Source organism: Glandiceps talaboti, chromosome 2, assembly GCF_964340395.1.
Source record: "Glandiceps talaboti chromosome 2, keGlaTala1.1, whole genome shotgun sequence".
Lineage (NCBI taxonomy): Eukaryota > Metazoa > Hemichordata > Enteropneusta > Spengelidae > Glandiceps > Glandiceps talaboti.
In genome coordinates this window covers 15,019,466-15,039,203 of record NC_135550.1, presented here as the reverse complement: position 1 = coordinate 15,039,203, position 19,738 = coordinate 15,019,466, and the positions used below count along the sequence as shown (strand labels likewise).

At 37.3% G+C, this 19,738-nt stretch overlaps 1 protein-coding gene and 1 non-coding gene across 2 annotated transcripts; both read left to right on the top strand.

Annotated features, from left to right (window-relative positions):
- The first annotated feature begins 4,795 nt into the window (after positions 1-4,795).
- Positions 4,796-13,093, top strand: LOC144444593 (carbonic anhydrase 14-like). Its single transcript, XM_078134078.1, has 8 exons — positions 4,796-4,805; positions 7,006-7,029; positions 8,154-8,327; positions 10,180-10,325; positions 10,828-10,923; positions 11,883-11,949; positions 12,267-12,427; positions 12,905-13,093. The coding sequence occupies exons 1-8, from the start codon at positions 4,796-4,798 to the stop codon at positions 13,091-13,093; spliced, it is 867 nt and encodes a 288-aa protein (XP_077990204.1).
- Positions 13,094-16,775: 3,682 nt separating this feature from the next.
- On the top strand, positions 16,776-16,894 carry LOC144453871 (5S ribosomal RNA). The gene has a single exon (XR_013482447.1). It is a non-coding gene; the product is annotated as a 5S ribosomal RNA (ribosomal RNA).
- The last annotated feature ends 2,844 nt before the right edge of the window (positions 16,895-19,738 follow it).

Sequence of the window (19,738 nt, the reverse complement as noted above, 5' to 3'; positions counted from 1 at the left end):
AGGCCAAAGTATAATATGGACGAATGAAGTACATGCATTTGATTATTTATTTTCACTTTACTTTATATAGAAATCAGTAACTTTAGCTGATAAGGCCAATCCTCAAACAGTTTGAAAGACTAAAATTTACACAGACACTAATAAAAACATACTAAAACTACCATAAGGCCGAAGGAAAAAAAATTGTTTGGTTCCGGTTACCCAACCCCCACCTAGTTCTTCAAGCTGACACTAAACTTTTTTTAAAGTAGTGGAGCAAAAAAAAAATAAAATGTGGAATATTGTGAAGTTTCGCAATGTTGAAACTGACATCAGCTTAAAAAGATGATATAAAACTGTTCTTCCAATCTCTAATGGTTGTACATCTGATGAGAAGAAACCAATAACACAGAGACCATATGGAAAACAACGGAAAACATAACTACCTGAGCTAGACACTCGCATATGAAAAATATATATATATATATATATATATATATATATAGAAGTAAAATAAAAATCTGTATACCCTCCCTATTCTAAAATTGAGTGTAATCAGAACCACACTTTTTTTTTTGTTAGGCCGAGTATGTATGGCATGTCGAAATAAATCATTAATCACGTTTGTTGGTGGTTACTTTTTTTTCACATTTGAATACTCCTTTGTGGTAACTAAAATATTTATTTACATTGTATGAACTGGTAGAGCTTTCACCTGGGTCTCTGATACAAAAAATATAAAAAATGACATTACGACAGAATTATTTTGGTACTAAAAAATTCAAACTATGATTATCATAGTCATGGTTATCAAGCCTTATTGTGCATACTCAGGTGGGGTCTGTCTTATTGTATCAGTGCCAATGTGCTAAGAATATAAATTTGTGTTGATGCATGTACGTTTTGTAACTTTTTGTTTTTTTCATGCCAACAATGGGCCCATAATTACTGTATTAATTACTGTACCTCTTTAATGGTTAAGATAATTTAAAAACAAACAATACTTCTATTTTACTCACTTCTGTAGAATTTTACATTTTGTTTTCTTTATCAAATTTACTTGTATAGAAAATGAAATAAACGGAGACTGCAACTTTCTGACACATACTTTGCAGTCACCAATATACATTGTAATGGTTGATAGTTTTATTTAAAGGCCAGGGACTGAATCCCAGGTTTTCACATTAGTTTTATCTTATCAGTATCAGTGAGGACAATTATTCTTGTGTTTTGGACAACTTTTTCCCTATACATATACATATAACTCTGCGAGACAACTGTTTTTATATGTCTAAATTACAGTCCAAATCTTTTATCAAGTTGTTGACAACAAAATTGGAACATGTTCTGGAACAAAAAAAAAATGCATCTGACTCAGTAGTAGTTACGAAAACTTCCAGTATGAAAATACCGTGTTTGATAGAATATGTGATAAATGTATGTGGTGGCTAATAATATAAATAAAAAAAAAATAATTTATTCATTTTCAACGAAATATATATTTCGGCATCTTGGATTACCTGATAAAATTGAATGACAGAAGATGAGAAACTATTTGTAGAATTGTAGAAGTGTTTTGATGTAAACTTTGTATATGGACCTCACATATCTATATAATGGATGAATGTGGACACTTTTGTACATTACTCTGTATTGATACGATAAATTATCATATTTCTATTGTTATAACAGTGAAAATCTCGTTGATGGCAAAACAATAGCCGACAGTAATATTTGCATATGATTGATACACATTGGAACTTTCATATTGAGTGTTAAAACGAGCACAAACTGTACACTTGCCTCAACTGGTATTTAGAACAATTCAGTTAAAACAGATACCATTATTTGCCGTCATTAAATCTGCCACGGTCTGAGAAATATTTTGGTTTAGGGACATTCAGGTGAGTCAACACTATTCAGGTATAGTAGATGGGTCGATTAAAGTTATCTACCGTTGGTGTTCTGATTATTGAACATTCCATTTCACTCGGACCTAAGCCGCCAACGTCCCTCCCCCAGCCGACCCACTGTCTTGGTATATAGCCGGCTTGAATTAGAACGACAGAGGGGGGAAATTGATAATATTAATGTTGTGATCTTGTTGATGTACCGAGTAACAATAAAACCGAGTTAATCTGGCATATATTAGTTAAGTTGGTGTCGTTTTGCACAAACACTGCCTGGCGAAGAAAAGGGGGGACAATAGCAAAAAAAAGGCACTGAATGGAGAAGGAATAGAAATTTAAAGGGACATCAGAACCTAGTCTTGACTTATTCCGCAGCACAGTAGCACAGTAGCTGTCACAGATCAGGACTCGTGTGTTCATATGGAGATGTCCAAGTGTGAGTTTATGTAACCCATCAACTAGGGGGAAAATCAAAGATGTAAACCGTTTGTACAGAGATGAACTGGGGCTAAAGGGTGGATGCGAATTACTACATAGATGAACTGGGGCTAGGGAGGATGCGACTTACTTCAGAGATGAACTGGGGCAAGGGTGGATGCGACTTACTTCAGAGATGAACTGGGGCTAGGGAGGATGCGACTTACTTCAGAGATGACCTGGGGCAAGGGTGGATGCGACTTACTTCAGAGATGAACTGGGGCAAGGGAGGATGCGACTTACTTCAGAGATGAACTGGGGCTAGGGAGGATGCGACTTACTTCAGAGATGAACTGGGGCAAGGGTGGATGCGACTTACTTCAGAGATGAACTGGGGCAAGGGTGGATGCGAATTACTACATAGATGAACTGGGGCTAGGGAGGATGCGACTTACTTCAGAGATGAACTGGGGCAAGGGTGGATGTGACTTACTGCAGAGATGAACTGGAGCAAGGGTGGATGCGACTTGGTGCAGAGATAAACTGCTGGGGCTAAGTGTGGATGTGACTTACTACAGAGATGAACTGTTGGTAAGGGTAGGATATTATATAAGGGTAAAATGTGATGTGGTGAAGGCGGCGATCACCTAGAACAAAACAAACTACATAGAACGATGGAAATATACTAGGTAAATAAAGGCATTTAGCCGCCTTCACCACTTCAGATATTAATCAGATTGAAGGTGGGTGTTATTTACTGCAGAGATGAAAGCCCCGTATTAATTTATGGTAATTATTAAACATATTGATTTTTAGACACGGTGAACATACTAAGAGAAGACGAAAAAACCAAACGTGTTATATATATATACATGTATATGATATATATATCGGTTTATATTATATGAATGAATCGTAAATGAACACGTTGCACCACTTTATTTAGAACCTGATATTCACCTAATAGTTCAAATTCTTTCTTGGATTGAGTCAAACTGAGATTTTAAGTCTGTTTAAACATGGATGTATTAGGGGAGATCCATTGTTTCAGCATAGACAGTGGAGGGGCCCCTCCACTGTCTATGGTTTCATTGACTAAAGACAAAAGCCTTTCATGACTTAGTTTCTTTCAGACAATACGTAGAATTTGTTACGTAATATTAATTAACAGTTTCCACGTAACTTACCATTATACCACGGTTGCAAAACCCTACAATAGAACCTATAGGTATGAAACATTAGGATATAAAGGTATGATAATCCAAGGGAAAATACATGCATAGCCAAAATTATATATCTCTGTGCTTTTGGTCTTCCAGCACGTGTACAATGCCCCTGGAAGACCATTGAATTTTATTGGAGGCTATGAATTCACGGCGTATTTGTTATGCAAATGAAGGTATTCCAGCTACTGTTTTCTCATTATTTCGACCTTGGAGCTATAGATAGAACTCCCACACTCCTTTTCATGATATTTCAGACCAACAGAGATCTGAGATGATATGTAGACATGGGCATTTTTGAGCGACTATATACTTCTCAACTGTGTACTATTTGTGGGAATGTTTTTTTTTATAAGATGTAACAAAAGAAAACGAAAAAAGAACAAGGTCGCAGGCCTACAGAAAGGCAATATATGTTGTATATACTGCAAGGAAAAAAATATCTGGTGTGGAGAGGGCCTGTGCGTGAAGATATGATACAACTATTTTGTTCTTAGGTTCGGAGAAAGTACAATGTATAACGACCTAACCCGGCATTCAAAGTTTGGCAAGGTAAGGCATTGCAGAGGGAGTGGTCAGAGAGAAAGAGAGAGTGACGTTTTTGTCAGAATCAAATTATTCCAGTGAGAACAATTCATTTCCAGGGGAGTCCACGCACAGGCAATTATGATGCGTTAACTTCGGGCAATAAAGAACGTCTTTTCTTTATTAGCCAGACCTACATTCAGACTTCGTTTTAAGGAAAACGTATCCTAGTTATGTCCTGATCGAGGCACTGTAAAACAACAGAAATTGGTGTGTTCGTTTCATCCTCAGAATAAATGTTATATAACAGCAGAAAAGGAACTTTCATTTAAGCCTATAAAACTTTCTTTCCACAAGTTAATTTTGAAAACTAAATATTTTGGAACTGTTTTGTTGTTTTTTTAATATGAAAACTTAGTTAGATTGAGAAGATGCAATTATACTGTGAACTTTCAATTCTAGGACCACGTGCAAGGCTTCACCTATACCAGGGAAAGGTCGATTTTCTACCAGTACAAACCAGGGAAGACCCCCGAGAATCATACGTCAGTGGCACTAGTATAGTACCGTGTAATAAAGGCTCACAAGCATAGTTTGCACCTGGGAAGGGCGACAGTGCAGGTCATCCGTCAATTCATCCTATAGCTGTAGTTCTTGGGTGTGATACAACGAAGAGCCAAAGAAATGAACAGATATAACATATTTATCATTTTATCCCTCTTGGGAGTCCTTAACACTGCTATGGGAGCAGGTAAGTTTTTTTTTTTACGTTTCTTATGTTTTGTTCAAACTGCATCATTTCTGAAGTGAAAAGGGGCAATGTTCTAAATCTCATTTATGTGTGGAATTTTTGTTGGAACCATTACGAATCATGGCCTGAATGGACACTACAAATTGTTACTGTTGTAATGGACAGTGAACAGCGCTGGTTGATTCACGTTCAACTCGTTTTCAAGAAAGTAAAGTCAACACTTTTGTGTCCGTTCTTCGATTCTTGTCATCAACTTTCACTAGGCGTGGCAAGGGGCTTCGTATGAATCAATTCCACCAGTGCACTATACATGTTACACAATTCACGACGGAGTTCCCTCGCGGCAATTTATTGGCGACTATATGGGTACCTAAATGTGTGCTGTCCTTCCGTCACGCTATGTGCACCTGTCAGCGATATTTTTTTGTTGTTGCGCAAATTGATGATCATCAAAAAGTCAAATCCTTGAATAATGAGATTCTAAGTGTAATTCATATGCAGATACCGTTTGCATTGATGAAAACTCGGTGTTCTACGGTAATCAATATGCGACCTTAAGGGCATTCAGTCGAATGACCTATGATATAACGAGTAAAACGACTTTTGCTTTCTAATGTCGAAACATTTACATTGCGTTTACAGTTAGAACTAGAAAGGAAAACACTTCAACACCATTTCCATCCTCGAAATTGATTATATTTCACTAATTAAATCTCGATATTTCAACCCCGTGGTCTATTATGCCTGCATAATTAGTAATTAGTCCCCTCCACTGTCTATGGTAGCACTTTATAACAACAATAATATTATTGCAAAAAAAAAAATCTGGTAATATCGTTGTTAGTACAATTGTTGTGAAAAGCTCGACTGGGTACAAAAATGTACATTGCTTCCTTTCTACTACCATGATCGATGTTTGAGAGATTCTGCTACTATCGAAAATTCTCCTTTGACTGTGTACTATACAGTACCCATGAGACCTCGGGGTTCTCGTGTCTGTGTTTAGATTTATTGACGGGTGTGTCATGAATTCGTAATTACTGTGTTTGGGTTCAGACATGACACTGCTTATACATGTCGCCAAACACCTAGTTTGAGAAATGAATATCCCATAGATGTCAAGACAATAGGTACACTAATATCGTATTTCTGGAGATGTCATTCAAGTTAAAGTTTGACATCCTTTCATTCATGTCCATGACGCTCATAATTATGCATGAACCATTGTTATCTTAAAAGCACATCTCATATGCGTGACTTATTGGAATTTAATTATTGTAACGACCGTAGCGTCACAGAGATTGAGCACTTGGCTTTCGGACCATCGAGCTGTGAGCATCAGAGTCGACTTCTAGCTCTGGCCTTGGGAGGGAGGCCGTTTTAGGCCGAACTCATCATCTTTTATAAATAAAGTCTATGGTTCCAGCCACACAACATACATCGTCTCCTATGCAGTTTATCATTTTACTACAAGCCTTGCCGATCTTGAAAGATTTGACATGTGTGTGTGTGTGTGTGTGTGTGTGTGTGTGTGTGTGTGTGAAGCGCATGCGTTCACATTTCATGTTGACCTGACTCGTATTTCGTTTGTAATAGAATCTGTTAAAACATGGATTTGGCGCATCTCAAGTCTAAAAATTGGTCAAAATAGTCTCATTCATCTGTAAATTGAAACACAACTTAGTGGTGGTCTGTAATGGCAGTGAACAAAAGGCGGATTGTATATGGTAGTTAAGACTCCTTTAACAGTAACTGGTCCATTACAGATCTCGATAAAAAAGTGTTCTGTAGCCTGTAACATGTCATACTCTATTTCATACGTACACAGACAAACTGCATACTTATAACTAACTAACCGTGTCCATTCAAAATTTCCCATTTCCATCTACCAAAATTCCACCCCACCCCCCACTTTCTCTTCAGACACCCCAACGTAAAGTCAGCTCTTTCTTTAGGTAGTGGATATCGCTAAGTAACTTTTTCCTATTTTTGAAACTGAAAATCAAATTTCGACAATCGGCAAGAGAGGGGCATCTTGTATATACGAAATGCGTCATAAATATAACATGAGAGTACATTGAAAAAACAAGTCATTTTTATACTTATTTACTTGATAACTGTAATGCAATTTAGAGGTAAGAGGTTTTTAAAATATTTACTATTCTAATTAATATTTACTATTCTTTTTGGTTTCTTGAAGGATGGGGATATCATGAAGACAATGGTGAGTGACATTTCCTTGTTTTACATGTATCTGACGCTGCTTGCAAACATTATATACCCCCCCCCCCTTGGATAAAATCAACATGCTGTGGTTGTATCTGTTCATGATAAAATTGCCTAGTCAGAATTGAAATCTTCATCAAAATAATAATTACATGTGTATGAGTTTTAACGAATTTTACCTTAATTCAATAATCATTCAAAAATCACTCCATTATCACACTACAGTGTTTTTTGTAAGGCACGTAATGAAAGTGACACATTCTGATACTGCGTATTCGCCCCCTGTTTAATGTACAAAATGTACAAAAAAAAGATGAATTGTACAGTCCTATAAAATGATAGATAGCTAACGTTTCGGGAATAACCCTTCTATGAGCTGAAACCTTACACTACTGAAAGTGTGGGAAATCTATGATGATGGCATACGCTGGAAGGAGTAAGTTGGCGATGTCATCACAGTGTGCCAGACATGCCGGAGATTTTTTGTAAGGAAGGTCGTACGTCTATATACGTCACTTAGCCTGTAATCGTTTGTAACTATGAGTAAGTGTAAGTGTTGCGTGGATGGGAGTTTAAGTTAACTGTTTTCGATTGTTTGGGAGCCCAATATTCCCGTGCTTTTCAATGGTCAATGAAATAATCGCGTTACAGTTTAAATAACTGTTTACTGATCTCTCTCTCTCTCTCTCTCTCCCTCTGTCTGTCTGTCTGTCTGTCTGTCTGTCTGTCTGTCTGTCTGTCTGTCTGTCCGTCTGTCTGTCTGTCTGTCTGTCTGTCTGTCTGTCTGTCTGTCTGTCTGTCTGTCTGTCTGTCTGTCTGTCTCTCTCTATCAACGGTAACGAATCTAACACATTATGTCAAGTGAGAATACATCTGCCACACAAATAAAATTCAAATAACAGTTTTGTAATCTATTACACTGATTCGAAGAAAATGTAGCGCACGAAACGAACAACTCCCATTTAGTAATATAGACATGAACACTCAGTGAGAGCTCTACACCAGTTACTCGCCACGCCTCATCAACATGTTAACTACATGTAATTTATTTCAATACCAAACAAACATTTCTCCTACTTTCTTCAAATTAAAGGTTCGTATATTTAACGATTTTTGTTTTAGGCCCACTTACATGGGAGGACTCGTATCCCTTATGCGGTGGTTCTCGACAATCTCCAATCGATATTGCTCACGCTGACGTTGAAGAAAAGGATTTCGATGAGTTTACATTTACCGGCTTTGGATCAGCGCCACCAAGTGGAGCATCAATGACACTTTACAACAACGGTCATGCAGGTAAACTTTTTTGGAATAATCATCATTATGTACTACTTTGCTAATAATAGCTCCATGTTCCAAGTATTATCATAGGAGTCAAGTGCATGTGAAGACATTTGATAAAAACTCTTACATTTACAAGGGTCACAACATCTCACAATCGGTCGGTACAAAACGCAGGTACAGTCTAGGCCAGGTCAGGTATAGACTGGATAATTTCTTTTGGATTCACATTCGCATTCGGATCCAAAGATCTGCAATATATTTTGGTTTTCATGGCAATTTTCACCTTCTCTTTTAGAAATGCTTATTCAACAATGTAAGTACTCGAATATGTTCACATTGGATTGAAAACGTCTATAAATACACTGAACCGCTCAAAAGATAACTCTCTTGATAGCCATTAATTACCAATTTTAATTACTGCTCACACGGAGCATGCGCATTTAGATGTGTTGTAGTAGGCAAGTAGATAAGTCAAAGCCTCTTTGTAATAATTACTTTAATATTATTACACACAATGTTTCAGTTGTTAAATTCTAGCAACTATTACTATACATGTTATATCGCCCACTGAATAACCTTTGACCTTTACATCTGGAACTCGTTTACATAAACATGACATCTCGACAAAATATTGGGACGTACATTTTCACGATGTTTTTATCAATTTTTGTAAACTGCCAAAGGTTTACCCACAGATTTCAAGTTGTGAAACAGAGACACCTGCTAGAACATTATTTATCTTCAGTGACGACGAACTTGGACTAATATCCCATGACGTTTTGTTCTTGAACGAGCAATTGTCACTTCATTAGCCAGACCATTTTCGTACATTCTTGTCTTTAAAATATTGCAATGGTATATTTTAGTTGTGCAAATCGTCCTGTGTTATCAATAGATACTGAAACTGCATGAAATGCCACTACTTTTCGATATGAAAGTCTGCCATCTTTTTTGTGTTTGATGTGCAACATTCTAAAAGTGTCTATCGTTGCCAAAACGTTTATACTCCCGAGTGCACCCAGTACTTACAAGAACGAGTATGAAATCGATGTGAAAAAATGTAATTCCTAGAACAGAAGACACTATTTGCATAGTGGTTTTGAAAACAAAGATAACTGATGGCGAATTGCTGAGAAAAAATAACCTGACATTGACAACTAATCGAAAATCTACACCAAATATAATGACGGATTCACATCTTTGGATCTGAATGTGAATCCCCCCAAAATATTTAGTTGATATCTGACCTTACCTGACCTGACCTGGCCTGTACCTGTGTTTTGTACCGATCGTATGGAACAATACAATGATGTGTGACACTGCTTAGTACAGTACATATATGACTTCATTATGCCACATAAGGCCATGGAAGCAACTTTACTAATTATAGACTAAAGTGTTCACGCAAACAAAAACGTTTTGAAACTATTTTAGTTGTCAAGAATTAGAGTTACCCAATTAGTGGCGAACATATATTCATATTCATATTCATATTCATATTCATATTCATATTCATATTCATATTCATATTCATTCATTGACGAATTCTTCAAATAGAGAACACTGTCAAGTTAAAACAGCAAACACTAAACAGCATGGGACAACAAATTTGTTATCACACACACACACACACACACACACACACACACCATACACACACACACACACGCACACACACACACACACACACACACACACACACACACACACACACACACACACCGTATCCTTACGTTAGCCTTATTCCTTAGGCTGTGTTATGAAAAAATACAAAGGGAAACATGGAAATACGTAACATGTCATTCACTTTGTTAAACCTACATTGCTCCTTCTAATTAAAGAAGTTTATTTTTTCTTTATGTAGTTCAAGTTAATATGGTTGGAGACTATTTAGTTAGTGGAGGGGGTTTACCAAGTGATTACAAAGCCGTACAATTTCACTTCCACTGGGGAAATGATAGTACCCGTGGTTCTGAACATCTTATCGATGGTAATGAGTATGCCGCAGAGGTACGTAAACTTGACGTCATTATATTGTGTGTCAGGGGGTAACTGACTTCTGACTTCGGTTATATTACAGGAAAAGTGAAAATGCCTTGGTGTTTCACTCATGAGACAGGATGGGTTTTTTTACACAGTCATTACATGCAACTTCATGTGTAGTCTTGCTGCTAGACCTTCGGGCAGTCTTCCAAGAAGATAAGCGACCGAAGGTCGCTTTTTGTAGGACACGTACACACTCTATAAAGCAACCTTCGGTCCTTTGTCCCTTGAATGAAAGACCAAGGCAACTTCACTTCTCCTTCACGTTCTCCTCCCCATCTCGTCCTTTCGATGTTAATAATTTTTATTGTATTGCTCCCTACCTGTGCTTTGTACGTATGTTACCAATTTTCATCTTTGCACCTTGAATGTTAACAAACATTACAGCATCAACTAGTTGCCAATGCCATAAACAGGTTTGATTTTTTTAAAAATCGTTTACTAATTTTTGAATTCTTGTTAAAAACAGCTCCATATTGTGTGTTATGATTACGTGAACTTCGCTAGTGCCGGTGAAGCCATGGCCGATCCCAGTGGACTTGCAGTTCTTGGTACTCTCGTACAGGTAATTATCATTCCTGTGGCTAGTATTATTTAAAAACATGGTTTTCTGAATTCAAACTCCATTGCGATCAGCAGGAGAGTATTGATATCATCTCAATATATTAAAATATATAACACCAGAAAACACACTTTTAGTCCTTGAATCTTGGGAATGAGGAAAACCCCGTAGCCGCCCCCACCCCCACCCCCCTTGGCAGCACCGCTCCCTCGTACTTTTTATTACTGCCTACCTTCCAATTTTATCTGCTACTTTTGAAAATTGTTGTCTCCTGTTACGAGGAAATTCAATTTCGAGGATAAAATGTCTATCTGTCTGTCTGTCTTGTCATATATATGTATGTATATTGGGGTGTGTGAGTGCATTTGTATAGTACATATGATAGACTGTAAGGCAAGTCGTGTCGCTCCGCCCTCACCGGCCTGCTCTATCCATGAAATAAAAGGGACTAACCGATGTGTGAGGACGCCCTATCAAATTTTTAAGAAAAAAGATTTGCCTTTACCTCTAGAAGGTAAAATTAATCTGCTGTCGTAGTAGAGGAACAAACAATTTTGTTTGGTTCAAATCCTCTAGCGCCCCCCCCCCCCGATATCAACTACTTTTAGACAAAATGTAGTGTGTGAACTTTAGTCATTCAATAGTGCTTTCTTAAAGTACTAGTGTAGTATGTGCAGTTTTTATTGGTTTCTGCTTGGTTGTATCAAGAGCAATGAACACTTACCTGCAACGTACTTTATAATCATTATTTTAAATTTAAATGTTACAGCTTGCCTGTAACATTTCGTTTCGAGAGTGCCGAGGAATGGTCTGGTAGTCGTTCATGTATTTAGTACCTTGTTTTATGTATTCATACATTGGTTTATAAATAGAGATAATTTGTACATGACTTGAGACAAGACCACGCGGTATTCCACTATGCTTTACAAACCACTCACTCGCCTGTTTTACTTCGTCATCAGATCGGTGACACTACAAATACAGCTTATGCAAAACTCACAGATAATCTGGCGGAGATACATGACAAAGGTAAGAATGTCTACATATAAAATAAGATTTGGTCTAAATATAGTCACGTGATTGTGATGTCATCGTGCTAAACAATCTCAAAGGTGGTGACACTTTGTTGCAACCCTAATCGCAGTTTTTAAGTTACAAATGTACTTTGCCGCATTCCATATTACAAGTCACTTGGTTGCTTTAACACCGTAATTTACCTCTCCTCCCATTTATCTTAATACATCAGATGTTACACCTTATGTTCGCGTGTCTTGCATGTAATCTATGCGTAATGTACCACTTTCTTGTATGCCCCTCTTAACTCAACTCTTCATTTCTTTGGTAAGATGAGGAGTACAACATCACAACCCCTCTGAATCTCATGTCGCTGATGCCGGAAGACACATCCGAGTTTTTCCGCTACGAGGGATCACTAACTACACCAACTTGTAATGAAAGTGTGATCTGGACAGTTATGAGAAATGCAGTCACTATTACCGAAGAACAGGTAAGCTTATAGAAGTAATTGACTGAAATCCAGGAGTAGGGACACTGGTACTGGTGTACAATTTTGATCATTTTGTGACGTTGAATATGTATTGCCATGGGAAGGGCTACTTAACTTATAGACGGGAAGGATCTGACAATACAAAGAGACCCGATCTCGGGTTTAACAAAACGTATTCTGTTCATATTTAAATTTATGAGTTTTTATTTTAGGGTGGTTAAATATCGAATCTGAGTTCCATGTCCAATTCCATGGCATGTTATTTCAGAGTTCATTCGTGTTTATTCAACAACAAGTATACATGAATCATCATCGACTGTGGTAGACGTCATGATCACGGATGGACTGAAAATGCTATGGATATGATAATGATATAAAAAGAAAAAGAAAAGGCATTTATGACAGTCAAATTTTCCACCTAGCACGTAATTCGGGCACTCAACACGGTGTTGTAATGCATCTTAATCTCTTTTGCAGATGGAGCTTTTCCGAAATGTGAATTTCGGAGATGGCACACCGATGGTGGACACTCACCGACCACCCCAACCTCTAAACGGCCGAACAGTATACATTCGCAGCGTTGATACCGGCTCGGGCACCATGCCAACCGTTTCCATGGCACTGCTTATCTTTTCCATTATCTTCAGTCGATTAACATGGAATTAATTAATATTATGATGACACATTATCTGAATTTAGAATAACACAAATTTATGAAATTGTCATGTTAATATTATAGATTCAAATTAATTCATAAAGCTTTGACATAATAGCTAAGGACTGCATCGAGTTTTCAGAGTATTTTCTTCAATGAATTTACTAACTTTTTGTCTACACATCTTTCAATAGTGCAATTACTCATTTTGTGTTGACATTTTTATATTTCACTGATATTGAAATTGTAGTTTATGTACTGCAGTGTCACAAATGACGCATATATTTAGGACATTAGCATACGACTTGAAAGTGCCCACCTCCGACAACGTTGTCTGAATTGTCGCAGGTGTGCCATTGTTTAAATGTTATACTTCGTATGTGTGGCATTCATGACCACATCACAATCTTTTGATAGATTTAACTTTACAAGTCTTCTCAAATTCAGTGTATGGGCGATTCCTTGCCACTGCGAAGATATATGCTCATGAAAGTCTGTGCTGTATGTGAATTCGATCCTCTCTCGATCGGAATTGTACAATGTGCCTCGCCGGTCTACATCGCTGGAGTGAATGTGATGAAACGCTCGTTCTATCAACAAGCGCGGCAGAATCAGATCCCGCGACGGAGACAGGCTAAATGTAACTCGTAGATCTCGAGTAAGGGTCCTGTGCTCTTGCTTTTAGTCAATTATTCTGGACTTGCATAATAAAATCGCCCGGTGATACATTAAACAAGTTAAAGCAGATGACAATACTACTAGAGAATTTGATAGTGCTTGCCTAGTATCGCGGGTCTGTTACAGTCCAGTAATTTCACAAATCTGTTCAATAGCCTTTTACGTATACGTATGATTACTGGATATAGAATTAGAACTGATGTTGGCAGTCATTTGTATATTGCATAAATTATAGCTTACCTCGTTACAAATTCATGTGTTAATTTTGGGTCATTTCTTTCTTCCAAATAACTCGAATTGACTGAAAGGCTGCAAATTTAAAAAAAAAAGTAATGACGTTCGAGCGATTTGACGGAAAGTTACGTCTCCAACCTATGGACGCAATCTCTAGTCACTTTTGGATTAGAATACTATGCCTCTTACATTGGTACACAGACAATGGTTGTTAATAGCATGATGACATACTTAGTACTCAACATACCCCCAACTTTAATTCAGAATTTCTTTGATTTAAGCGATCCTGATTTGATTTAGATACTGATTTAAAGACATCGATGATTCATCTTTATCAATAAGGTCTAGTGAAGCCATCACGGTATTTTGATTGATGTGTAGTACGTAAATACTTTGAGAAAATCAGGACCATAAAGCAGTCAAGTTCAATTCCTCTTTTGTGAATAAATCTTCCTGGAATATGTTCTTTCCATAATTGTATGTGCTTGTACTTTGTTTTAACGAAATAATCACGCCTTGTTGCTGGATTCTGACTAGAATTAGTTTGCAGACCTAACACACTTACAATAAGATGCATGCTCTTTTGACAACGTTATTGTGATCACAGTTATGTGCTGTAGATTCGCAAAAGTCGGGCAGTTGACAGTGTATGTCAGCCTGAGATTTACAAACGACTAGGAATGGCATGTTTACCGAATATTGAACAACTAACTGTATATTTGTGTGCGAGAGTTTTGCTATATGTGACAGTTGCATGTACGTTGGCTTAATTAGCTGAAACTGTATGGCAAATTAATTGGGGAACGGTCACTTGTAAATTCCTAGTGGATACAGGTAACTAGGTGTAAATTAACTTGCAATAGGGATGATGTTCGCTTGGTCAGTAACAGACAACACGAACTTGTACACAACCATTTCTAATCTAATGGTTATTTTTTTGCGGTAAATTGTGGCGGCCATCTTGGATTTTCACATTTCAAATCTGATGGTTTGAAAGTATAGCCCATAAGGAAACATTCACACAAAGTTTCATGATTATATCATAATTTTAACGATTCCACTATTATGGAATAATTTGTATCAACTAAAAAAATATGTAAATAAAACCAAAATTACAATCAAATGTCTTTAACGGACGGAGCCACTTGTTAGGCCTAAAAAATGATTGTGTGGTTCCGGTTACCCGACCCCACGTACCTAGCCTTTCACTGCCGACCCTAAACTTTTTTTTTATATGTTCGAGAAAAAAATAATAAATCGCAAAAATTGTGAAGCCTCAAGAGAAATGGTGGATGTGGAAACTGGCATCAACTTAAAAAAGACAATGAAACTGTTCTCCTTATCTGTAATGGATGTACATCTGATGAAGAAATAAACAACGCCATGCATTTGGAAAATAACATAAAACCTGAACTAGACACTCACTCACTCACTCACTCAGAAAAAAATATAATAAAATAAAAAAATCTACCTACCCGTAATCGCAACCACACAACTTTGTTTATTAGGCCTCATCCTGCCTTTTTCAACTGCAAAATAAAATGAAGTGCTACCGAAACTGGACTCCTTTGAAAGGTGTTTATATCTATCAAAACCGTGTTCGATTTTCATAGTCATCTTTAAATGAATATCAACTAAACATGTTTTAAGGTATGGATCTACTTACAAAATCGACACTGAGGATGGAAGCTTGACATCAAACTGTTGACCTCTGTTACACAGGGCAACCAAAGTTGGCATCATCTTATAGAATTCAGTTTCTGTAAAAGAAAACGGGCAAAGCAGAGTTTACGGAATGTCGTATGGCTCCGTAACTAAGAAGATGTTCTAAACAACAAAACAAAATATAACGCGGCAAACGAGACGTGATTTACCATTGGAACGTATGACGTGATCACGAACATCATGAACATCTCGACGCGACGCGTCGACGCGCCACGGAATATGCGAGAATCAGAACGGCGTGTCATCATTTTGGTTAGTATCACTTTAATATCATGGTTTTGTTATTGGGAGAGAATGTTAAATGTGAATGTTAAATGATTTGCAAGGGATGGGGTTTGAGTGTGTGTATGAGTGTGTGTGCGCGCGCGCGCGTGCGTGCGTGTGGTCTTGTTGATGCGTGTCAGTATTTATTTATTTATTCATTCATTCATTTATTTGGCATTTGCTTATTTTTTCCCTTCTTTGTTTGTTTGTTTGTTTGTTTGTTTTCGTAAACATAACTAACTAAGCCTCAGTGCCCTGTGTATATAGCACAGTAGCAAACGGTGTTGCCAACGTTGTTGTTTCATTACCGTGGTTGAACTCAGTCGGTTGGGGTTTAATACAATGTACTTGATGTAAACAGCGCCATCTCTATCTGAAGACTATAATGTGAAAATAGGTCTCGTGTAAAGCAATCTGATTAAAATCTGATGTTAGATAGACTGGTTTTCCTGTATTTACCTTTATTCCATCATTATTGCGTCTTTTACGTTAGTTTTTTTTTCCTGGGCGAACGCCTTTCCTTTTTGGAAAGGCGTTCGCCCAGGAAAAAAAAAACTAACGTAAAAGACGCAATAACGATGGAATAAAGGTAAATACAGGAAAACCAGCCTATCTAACATCAGATTTTAATCAGATTGCGTGTAAAGGTACCTGGCTGGGCAGCACACGAATGTTCGACAGCATATCAAAATTTCCCTTCCTTAATAGACCAGAATTCCAATATTATCTACACAAATAATCATTACAGAAAAGTGTTAACCTATTAGTACTAGTTGTTCAACAAATTTTAATGTCTACGGCCATACTACGTAGAACACACCGGTTCTCGTCCGATCACCGAAGTTAAGCTGCGTCGGGCGTGGTTAGTACTTGGATGGGAGACCGCCTGGGAATACCACGTGCCGTAGGCTTCCTCTTTTTCGTTTCTTTTTTGCTCACCTTTGTTTGTTTAACTTCTTCTCATTTTCATTCCAATTTCCCTTCATTCACCCACATACTGTTATTATTTTAACTGCAAAAGTATTTTCTCTATATACATGCTACATGCTTTGAATAAGTTCATCATTACATCAAGGGGGGGGGGGGGGTTGCTCATTTTTAACTCACTGGCGGGGGGAAGAGGGGCGATGTTTTTAGTGGGGGAGGCATATTGACAAACACGACTTGAAAAGAGAATTTATAGAACACAGCTACTTTAACTTTGGAAAACAACAAGGTAAAACGTACTTTCAATTTCTTTTCAGGTCACCGAATTCACCACAATATGGATATATTGATCAGCAAACACAGCAACTTGATTGTTATTTAAACTGGTCATTTCTGTTCTGATTAATTTGTCATCCTCATTAATAAAACCTTGTTCTGAATGAAATTGTGGGAGCATTATGGTTTTGACTATATCTCAATGTATTAAAAGGAAGCCATACCAACATTGAAAATGAGGTACAGTTAATTAGGCATTGATTATAACTTAATGTATACACTGTACAGAATAACGTATTTAATTCCGCAGTTTTGTTACATGTCATACTCCAGTGACCCTACTTTTTCTTCTGTATCTCATTACGTTTTCATAGCAACTATTGGTCGATTGATCGACTTTTTAAAAAAAAAAGTTTTCCAAAAAAATCATCGCCTTTTCCATCTCTCAATCTATCCTCGTTTTATTGGCTTCCTGGTAATGGGTCCTTTCCCCGCTTCTCTATCTACACAATATTGGCATTGCTTCTCCTCTAAAGCCCTTCCCCCTTCTTGAATAACTTCTGTCATGAAAGAAATGTCTCTGTTCGTGAACAAGCGTCATCGCCACTGCCACGACTGTAGATGACGTAGACAGTCCACACACATGCGTATTCTAGTCAGAGAGGGCACTGTTGCGCAGAAATAAATACGGACGGGCGAATTTTTTATTTTTTTCTTTATTTTTTAATGTTGGAGCTGAAAATTTGAGTCGGTCGGGTAATGAGAAACAGGGGAAAAAATAGGGCTACCCAAATACCAAAAACCGGTATAAAGTAGTTTGATAGAATGAGTTATATTACTAGTATCTGACAGGTATGTAGTACATGTAATGACGGTGTCTCCAACGCATTTGTGCTGTGTACTGAGCTGAGATACCCTGGGAATGATATACATGTTTCATAGATTCTAAGCAAACATGTAAAAGAACAAACAAATTTATTGAACATTGAAATGGTGTATAGTATTACAACTTTACACTGAGACCCTGTATAAAGTCTCACAAGTCATCACTGATGTCGACTTGCTCGCACTTACTCCCTTCTCCTTTAATTTTGAGAACAAAGGGTGGTCGGTTCAGCCTTCATCATCATCTATTACTAGTAATGGAATACACTTGTATAGTGGGTTGACAATTTTTGACATACCATATGTACACTGGTCGACCTGGGAAGTTCAGTGCAGGTGGGTCATTCCGTACAACCAACAACCAACACGCGTTTTTGCGCTTTTAAAAGGAAAAATGAAAAATCAGTAATCGAGGGTACGAATCTTTGTATATGTTTATAAAATAAAGTTCCCCATTCTAGCACAGTATGTGTCGCTCAACTCATCTTTGTGTTAGCATTAGTGTTGATCGACGTACTGCACCTACACATGTGTTATGTTCGTGTGTGGATGTGTGTTGTTCTTGTTGTACTGTACCTTCAAGTTGGTAGTTTTTATGTGTCTTCATCTCCACGTAGATCTTATCATTAGTTGGAGCCATGTCATTTTTTGCACGGCAAATTTAGTTTTTTAAGAAATAAAGTACATTTCCCCGTGTCCTGAACCCTACGTCGATGGATGAAATTTTAGGTTATCGTTTGCCGGAGTTATGTCAGGCACAAGGTGTTACTTATCATCACATTAAAGATAAGATAAGATAAGATAAAACTTTATTTCAACCGTTTAGGAAATTTTACATTTCTAATTTGGTATTTAAAAGAAATAAAGTTAATAATAATCTAAGTAAATAACTAAGTTATAAATATGAAAGTATAGAATAGTTCTAGTGTTTGTCTATTTACTTTAGTGCTAGTGTTTGTCATTATGTACTTTCGGATTAGTATACTACACACCGGGGTAAAAACATGGGAGAGAACAAACCGCATTGTTTATGTTTGCCTGATAACCCATCTTACTGGATGGTACCACAGTTACACGTAAGTGATGGTACAAACAAGTTACAGTCCTCCAGACTTTGACAAATGCGGGCTACGTCCTAATTTTTCAAACTCAAAAGCACGGGAATGTTTGGCTCCCAAACAATTGAAAACAACCCAAAAAATGATAAAATAATTATAATATTCATATATAATCTCCCGGTATTCCAAATGAGTGCTACGTCATCGAGGACGAATGATTCCCCTAATGTCGGAGATACATCATGTCACTCGGCTCAGAGTCATACTAAAAACATCAACACTGGCAAGTTATAATGTTGAAAACATTGTGAAATTTTCAAAAACACATCGTCAAAAGTCGTTCAAAAGTTCTATCAATAGTTGAATTTAAGCTTAACGGACAACGATTTCACTGCGTTGTGCAACTATTACAACTGGAAATTTTTACGATGTTGATGTTAGCATGTCTACGTACGTTAGTGGCTGTACGTGACGGAAGGCGATAGATGTGTCCAAAAGAGGTGTATTTGTTCACTGTTTACACTGATGATGATGATGATGATGATGATGATGATGATGATGATGATGATGATGATGATGATGATGATGATGATGATGATGATGATGATG

Bases quoted from the DNA above. Each gene is read 5' to 3' on its own strand.
- LOC144444593 (XM_078134078.1), top strand. The intron at 10,326-10,827 runs GTACGTAAACTT...TGTTAAAAACAG, and splicing joins GTAATGAGTATGCCGCAGAG to CTCCATATTGTGTGTTATGA. The intron at 11,950-12,266 runs GTAAGAATGTCT...TTCTTTGGTAAG, and splicing joins GGCGGAGATACATGACAAAG to ATGAGGAGTACAACATCACA.